Consider the following 8,380-nt stretch of genomic DNA (forward strand, 5'->3'; position numbering starts at 1 on the left):
AGTGCAATATGAGTGAAGCCGTAAATCCCATTCAGCCATTCTCTAGCTAGCTACCCTCTGATGTCAATACCACAAATCAGATTAATGATGTCATTTTACACAGGTTAGTGCCACTACAAAGGTCAGATTCAATGTCAGGAGGATTAAGACAGACATATAAAACATACAGAGACAGAACGCTGTTCCGGTCCATACACGCAGAGATGAACAGGGTTACTCAACACAGGCCATGTTATGGTCAGATCACACAGTGGGCTAAAACTAAGCATGCCGTACTTGAGATTTTCACCGCAATGTATTTATTCTGCACTATCTATGAAAACAGACTGTTGATAATTGAAATGAATCAATTAGAAATAAAAACATTGAGGTAATGTCATCATTGTCTACCGTCATTTGAGTGTAAAGGTGAAGGGGGATATTTTACATCATATGTTGTAGCCTCCCCTACTGGTGACTTCTCAAATGAAATCTTACCATAGATGGGATTATGGATCAAATAGAAAAACACCACCATTATTCAGGGGAAGAAGCACCGGAACAAAGCGTCTATCCCTTCTCTTTTTGGGAGACTGAAAATAAAAGGCAACACAATTGTCTGAATTCTAATTGCTTTATTTGTGGAATAGAATATAGACAACTGTGCTTTTGATCTGTTCCGCTCGTCGTCCTCTAGGGAATCAGTGCATCTCTATCGCTGACATGAGTACTGGCTGGCGTCACCTCTCCTGAGCCTACACATCCGGTCACTTATCATTGGGTCAGGTAAACACTTCATTAGGAGTGGTATGTATAAGCTTCTTATAATTACTATATAATCTTCCCATCAAAACGTTTGTTGTATTCATACATCATACACGTATAAAGCACATGACACGACTTTACTCATCTGTTGTCACTTCCATGAGAAAACGACATTGTGTAAATAATGTGAATCATATCGCTATATATGTTTGGAAATGAATGTCAGCAAGTATGTGTGAGGTCGACATAGTGCTCATTCTACTCCTATCTGCATTATATGAATAAATACTAAAGTAACTTTAGAACAGCTGAAGTGCACAGTTACAGGGAAGTCTTTCATTGCAATATTATGCAAATAATAATCATCTGAGAAAAAAAGTAGGATTTGCCAAAGTTTGCGGTAAAATAATTACAACGGTTATTGCAGACACCAGATCTCATAAACAGAACTGGAGCCATGACAACAGTAAAGTCCAATGAAGTACAGTAGCAGCACCGATATGTTAGCATGTTTAACAAAAAACGTTGTTTGTCAATTACACAGCCATCAACGGGCTTGCATACACTTACCCCTGTAACACAATATTACAATAAGAGAAGTCAACGAAAGGTAACTGTGAACGTTTCTTACTGGTAACCTCTTCTCCCGAATTTCTTTCTCATTGACAATGGATGCTGTTGAATCCCTCCTCTACATTTTATTTCCCAAAAGAAACAGGTCAAATACCTACAACGGTATCCATGCATATTTGTGATCAATAAACACAAGTCCTCCCAACCTACCACACACAGACCACACAATCATACTCACCCACTTCGCATTCTGGCGAGGAACATGCCTCAATATTTTTATTTCATTCATTTTTTTAGTTTTTTTTAACCTAATGTACACTTCTGGTGCAGCACGTGACATCATTATTACTTCACAATGTTGTCAGGAGAAAGAAATCAAACTAACTCTTCTGCGGGAAAGAATAAGGTACCATGCAAAAAACCTATGAGCTCGTCATATCTGACACCACTAATATCAGGTTCTATTCTCCAGCATCTACTGTACAGGAACATGCATCGCTGTATTTAGCTCGTCATTACACTGACATTTTTTGGTAAGGTTTGAAGATGCATGTGATTTAGAGACGTATGATACAAAATATGTTACATATGCACTACCATCTAACAATCACTCCTTAATTTTCATCCGAGTTTGTGTGAAGAAATCTATTGCAGAATGCAGAACTAATATTTCTCTCTCTAAAGGTGTATTTATATATCAATATCATTTTGTCGTTATTCATAATCTTCATAATCTCTCCCTGCAATATTTTTTGACACACATTATGTACTGTATATTCGTTTTTCCTGCTTGTTCTAACGTTGCATATCTTGAAAAGTAAAAAGGCCTTCGATGCCACGGTGGGTATATATTATCGTTGAAAAACACTCTTACCAACCACACCATCCATATGTGTCCATTCTCTGAGTCCAAGAGGCATGTAGATTCCTGTTTCACACGCTGTCATCTGTTCCTGCTCAGCTCACAGTCTCCGTGAGTCTCTGTGATACTCACTCAATTTACTAACTCCCCACCCCCTGTAACTCCCTGGACCAAAAGGTCAACCTCACAGTAACTTCCCCCGGCACGTCACATGGATGGTTCAAATCAAATGAATGAATAAATGAAAAAGATTCACGCTAGCCCTACCTCTATTCAGTGGACATTACGTTGGTATTGGAGTGAAGCATTTGCAAAGAGTGTGTGGTATCATCCTTGAATGTCCTTCTTTCCCATGTTCTTCTCTGATGGGCCCCTTTCCTCTTCTTTTGTGCAATGGGTCAAGGTCCTGTGCTTCAGGGGGTTATAAAGAGGAGATCTTGACAGTTTCCTGGGTGTTGAAGGTACTGGAGCGAGAGTTGCGTAGGATGCCAGGGATGGCGGGGGAGTTAGGTAGGCTCTCATCAGGAGTGTTGGCTGGGGGAGTGGGGATACTGATGATGGCTGCCGTGTAGTCATCACAGTTCAGCTTCAGGTTTTCAGTCCTGGCATTTAGACTGGAGCGACTGTTCAGACACACACACATAGATAAAATTAGACAATGCACGCCAATATTCCTTTTAATAGTCCAACTTGTTAATTTTGTGTGGACTTATGTGTAATCATTGTAAGTAGATCAGTGTATTCTAGACAGGTCATTTGTTCTTCCACTCTCTGTAAAGTGATACATCCATCTACAACAACTATATATAAAAATGCAAGTGCAATCTCACCATGATCAACTGTTTCTCTAAACAATAAACTATCATTAGTCATGCTACAGTGACAAATGTAAAACATTTTTTGCATGGTTTCAGGCATCTGGTACATTTATCATTAAACCCACGGAGGTTGTTTTGACAAACATCAACAGCATCAAAATAGTTAAGAGGCAGCAGAGCTTGAACAACTTTGCCTCAGCTCGTAATTCAGGATCAGCAGAAGGTTATTTTCAATGAATCAGCCAGAGTAATATATACTAAAACATCAACAGCCTCTACAGGTGATTTAGTGGTGGGGCAAAGATAGAAAGGGAGGGGTGGGCTCCTTGGATCAGGTGGATGGTGTGTGCGGTACAGTACCTCTGTGTGTACTGGGTACCAGCAGGAGTCTTGGTGACGTGCAGCGTGTCCAGCTCCTGCACACTGCCCCGGCTGACAGAGACAGTGGAGTTGGCAAGGCGGAAGGCCCTCCTCTTGGCCCGGCGGGAGCAGCAGGTTGTGGTGGCCCCCTGCTGGCTGGACAGCGAAGTGCTGCGGCTGGTGCGGAAGCCCATTGAGTCGGTCACACACACCTCGCTGTAGGTGACTTCATCGGTGAACTCGTGATTCTGTTCGAAACATACAAGAAATAAAAATGTCTATCATGTCCCTCAGTGAGTTTAAAACTCTGGGGCAAAGATGTTCAGGAGGAGTGTAAATGTTTCCTGCAGGCTGGATTGTGTCACTTTGCTGTACATTTTGATGATGTATTGACTACTGCTGCCTTCTTGGCCAGATCACCCTTGTAAAAGAGACTCTGTGTCTCAATGGGATTCTCCTGGTTAAGTAAAGAAAGAAAGAAATCAGCCTCACAGCTTTGAACTAGCTGTAGGTTTCTGCATGCTATAGCTCCAGGATGATGTGCTCCTGATGGTGTGTAATGTCTGTTTTTAAGTGGTGAAGCCCAAAGACACATTTCCACATTGCGTGGACAATAAAGTTTTTGTAATTCTGTGATCGCTGCTCATAACTGCTGAAAGTGTGAAACATCATGAGTGTAACACTGCTGAGTGTGCATAAAGTACATCAAAGTGAGTGATCACCTTGAATAAAAAGTTATATCAGACAAAATGATCCATGAGATAACAGGCAAAAAAGGAGCACTCACTGTGGTTTTCTCCAAGCAGTGCAATAGGTGATGATGTTGGTGCTCAAAGGCGGACCTGTTCTTCACACAAAGAGGTGTGCTGTCACCATCACCATCCTGAGGGACACAGCAAGAGAGCAAATCACTTAGCCCAACATGGCCCCACATGGAAAGATATTGTAAGTGAAAATACAATGACATTAATAGTTGAATTAGTAGCTGGTAATTGCTGTGATAAGCAAACTTAACATTGTAAACACATGTGAGATTTGATTTTGCCCGACAAACAATATAGAATGAGTTCTTATTGATACAATAATACCATACACAGTACTACTGAGTAGACCGTGTGCCTCCACAGGGCTAAGGAAATACATCTGAGTGACTGTCCTTGACTGTCTGATTGTACAGTAAGTGACCGTTCATGGTCTCTCTCTCCAGTGATGTTCACCCGGACACACAGAACCCCAGAGGACCAGTGCCCCCTCTGATGCTTCCTAAAAAATCATTTTTTTTGGTGGTTTGTTAAACATCTGGCTGTGAAGCTGAGATTTCTAGGTCAAGGTGGTTGATCGCTATCATTATTGCAATAGACGGCGAACAGCCTGTCAAAGTCATCTACTTTGAGATCATCTTATCTGTTAGACTGAGAGAGAGTGTGTCAGACTGGGAGGGAGGGAGGGAGGGAGGGAGGGAGGGAGGGAGGGAAACAGCTAGTCACAGTTAGTCACAAAGCTAGTCTGGAGACCTGCTGCAGTGTCAGCGGGCTAAGGGACATCTGTTTGATTCACTACAGACATGTCCGATAAGATCGTCCCTAAGTAGAAATAAAAACAATTAGCTTTGGCCCTTTGGAAGTCGTGCTCTATTGGGTCACTGAATAACAGAGGAGATGGATTAAGTGAGCAGTGTATTCTTTAGTTCATGGTTTTGCTGTTCTGCACTAGTCTATATGTTGCCGTGTACAACAGCACAAAACACTGCACTGCGGTGACATTGCATGAGTGGTTGAACATTTCATGTTAGCTATTGTAAATCTGAGAGAATGTTTTGCATTACATTACATTACATCACATCAAGTAGAAAACAGACTGCTAGATATCCCTCATACAGTAGATTAAAATGAATGTTAATCACGGTCATTTGGAATAGGATTATGCAGTCCTCATGATAGAGTTCAATCCTAGGTTATTTGTTTTGCAATATATGACATAATTGGCTATATTTGTCCTAATTTATCAAAAGAGGAACATACTGTAAATAGAAATACTGTGGGAGATAGCATTGCAAATCATGATTCATAGATTAAGTTCGGTTATGGCTGGAAGCCATGCATTCTTTATGCTAATGTTTTTTTAAAGATCCATGTTACGGGAAACAGTGAAGTGTCAGATTGGGGAGATGGTTCTATAGGTGTTTGTGGGGGGGACTCTGGTATAGAGACTATACTGCAGGCAAGACTAAGAGGACCAGGAAAATATACAACGCTGTGATAGACCTGGGAGAAAAAACAACCCCTCTAGGTTTATAAATAGCTCTGCAGTCCTGTTAGTAATGGGTTTATAGATCCGTGCTGAAAAAAATACCCTCTCACTCTGGGATTGTAAATATTGGATTATAGTAGCTTTCAGCTGCTGAGAAGAAATAAAGACTACTCTGGAATCAACCTGGTGCATAGTAAAGATGAGAATTCAATCCCTCCCCATCTGTGCCTCCTCCTCTCCCACCTCCACTCGTTACATCAGCAGAATGGGCATCTTCTTATATCCCTCTCTCCTCCTTTGGTGAAGCAAGATTAGTATACTGAAATATGTCTGGGAGGGAGCCCTTCTTTAATTCCCTGCACTGGCTACGGCTATTAAGGAATGTTACTGGAGATACTTCCAGTTGCATTGCTGTCTTCAATCATATTTGGCATCATAGAGAGTATGATATAACACACAGTTACTAACTACACTAGTCTGCCATGCACATAGTACTGTATGTCAACCTGGTCACAGAGCATTTAGTATTATTCTGTACGTAAATCTGAGACTCTCCATTTAGTATGATATGTTACGTTTCATATGGTATGTATTCATTTGTAGATATCCATCACCCATTCCGTATGATATGTTACGAATTACAATTCATATTATATGTTATGAATTGGCAAAACATACTATACAGTATGTTACAAATTTGCAAAGTGTATATTACATGTTACGAATTCTAGTTAAGTGGCTAACGTTAGCAAGATGGCTAACGTTAGCTAGGCTAGAGGTTAGGGTGAGGGGTTACGCGTTACGGGTTAAGGTTAGGGTTAAGTTTAGGAGTTAGGTTAAAGGGTTAAGCTTATGGTGAGGGGAAGGGTTAGCTAAAAGGGTTAAGGTTAGGGGAAGGTTTAGCTAACATGCTACGTAGTTGCAAAAGTAGCTAAAAAGTAGTAAGTCTTTGAAAAGTGGCTAATTAGCTAAAATGAAAAAATGTCAGTCCAATTCAAGCACTGATGATTACATGGAGTAAAACCTCTGTGAGGAGGTTATGCATGTTACGTGCAATGATGATAACATTAGAATAGTTACCTAATGCCTAGATTCCCTATAGGACAGGGCATTTCAAAATAGGATACGGACAATATATACAGTGGGGCAAAAAAAGTATTTAGTCAGCCACTAATTGTGCAAGTTCTCCCACTTAAAAAGATGAGATAGGCCTGTAATTTTCATTATATGTACACTTCAACTATGACAGACAAAATGAGAAAAAAAATCCAGATAATCACATTGTAGGTTTTTTAATGAATTTATTTGCAAATTATGGTTGAAAATAAGTATTTGGTCACCTACAAACAAGCAAGATTTCTGGCTCTCACAGACCTGTAACTTCTTCTTTAAGAGGCTCCTCTGTCCTCCACTCATTACTTGTATTAATGGCACCTGTTTGAACTTGTTATCAGTATAAAAGACACCTGTCCACAACCTCAAACAGTCACACTCCAAACTCCACTATGGCTAAGACCAAAGAGCTGTCAAAGGACACCAGAAACAAAATTGTAGACCTGCACCAGGCTGGGAAGACTGAATCTGCAATAGGTAAGCAGCTTGGTTTGAATGAATCAACTGTGGGAGCAATTATTAGGAAATGGAAGACAGACAAGAACACTGATAATCTCCCTCGATCTGGGGCTCCACGCAAGATCTCACCCCGTGGGGTCAAAATGATCACAAGAACGGTGAGCAAAAATCCCAGAACCACACGGGGGGACCTAGTGAATGACCTGCAGAGAGCTGGGACCAAAGTAACAAAGCCTACCATCAGTAACACACTACGCCGCCAGGGACTCAAATCCTGCAGTGTCAGACGTGTCCCCCTGCTTAAGCCAGTACATGTCCATGCCCGTCTGAAGTTTGCTAGAGAGCATTTGGATGATCCAGAAGAAGATTGGGAGAATGTCATATGGTCAGATGAAACCAAAATATAACTTTTTGGTAAAAACTCAACTCGTCGTGTTTGGAGGACAAAGAATGCTGAGTTGCATTCAAAAAAACACCATACCTACTATGAAGCATGGGGGTGGAAACATCATGCTTTGGGGCTGTTTTTCTGCAAATGGACCAGGACGACTGATCCGTGTAAAGGAAAGAATGAATGGGCCATGTATGGTGAGATTTTGAGTGAAAACCTGCTTCCATCAGCAAGGGCATTGAAGATGAAACGTGGCTGGGTCTTTCAGCATGACAATGATCCCAAACACACTGCCCGGGCAACGAAGGAGTGGCATTTCAAGGTCCTGGAGTGGCCTAGCCAGTCTCCAGATCTCAACCCCATAGAAAATCTTTGGAGGGAGTTGAAAGTCCGTGTTGCCCAGCAACAGCCCCAAAACATCACTGCTCTAGAGGAGATCTGCATGGAAGAATGGGCCAAAATACCAGCAACAGTGTGTGAAAATCTTGTGAAGACTTACAGACAAGTATTGAGATAAACTTTTGTTATTGACCAAATAGTTATTTTCCACCATAATTTGCAAATAAATGTATTAAAAATCCTACAATGTGATTTTCTGAATTTTTTTTAAAGTGGGAGAACTTGCACAATTGGTGGCTGACTAAATACTTTTTTGCCCCACTGTATATATGAGTGTACAAAACATTAGCAACACCTTCCTAATATTGAGTTGCACCCCCTTTTGGCTCCAGAACAGCCTCAATTCACCGGGGCATGCACTCTACAAGATGTTGAAAGCATTCAACAGGGATGCTGGCCCATGTTGACTCC

General features: G+C 41.1%; 1 protein-coding gene across 1 annotated transcript in view; it reads right to left on the bottom strand.

Annotated features, from left to right (window-relative positions):
• Window positions 1-616: 616 nt before the first annotated feature.
• LOC115132176 (potassium voltage-gated channel subfamily D member 1-like) overlaps window positions 617-8,380 on the bottom strand; it is a 65,006-nt gene continuing 57,242 nt past the window's right edge. The window contains exons 5-7 of the mRNA XM_029664510.2: window positions 4,145-4,240; window positions 3,358-3,605; window positions 617-2,802 (exon numbers count right to left, since the gene is read on the bottom strand). Coding sequence (XP_029520370.1) covers window positions 2,601-2,802; window positions 3,358-3,605; window positions 4,145-4,240 — 546 coding nt within the window. The 3' untranslated portion in view covers window positions 617-2,600. The remainder of the gene's footprint in view (window positions 2,803-3,357; window positions 3,606-4,144; window positions 4,241-8,380) is intronic.

This window comes from Oncorhynchus nerka, linkage group LG7 (assembly GCF_034236695.1).
Source record: "Oncorhynchus nerka isolate Pitt River linkage group LG7, Oner_Uvic_2.0, whole genome shotgun sequence".
Classification (NCBI taxonomy): domain Eukaryota; kingdom Metazoa; phylum Chordata; class Actinopteri; order Salmoniformes; family Salmonidae; genus Oncorhynchus; species Oncorhynchus nerka.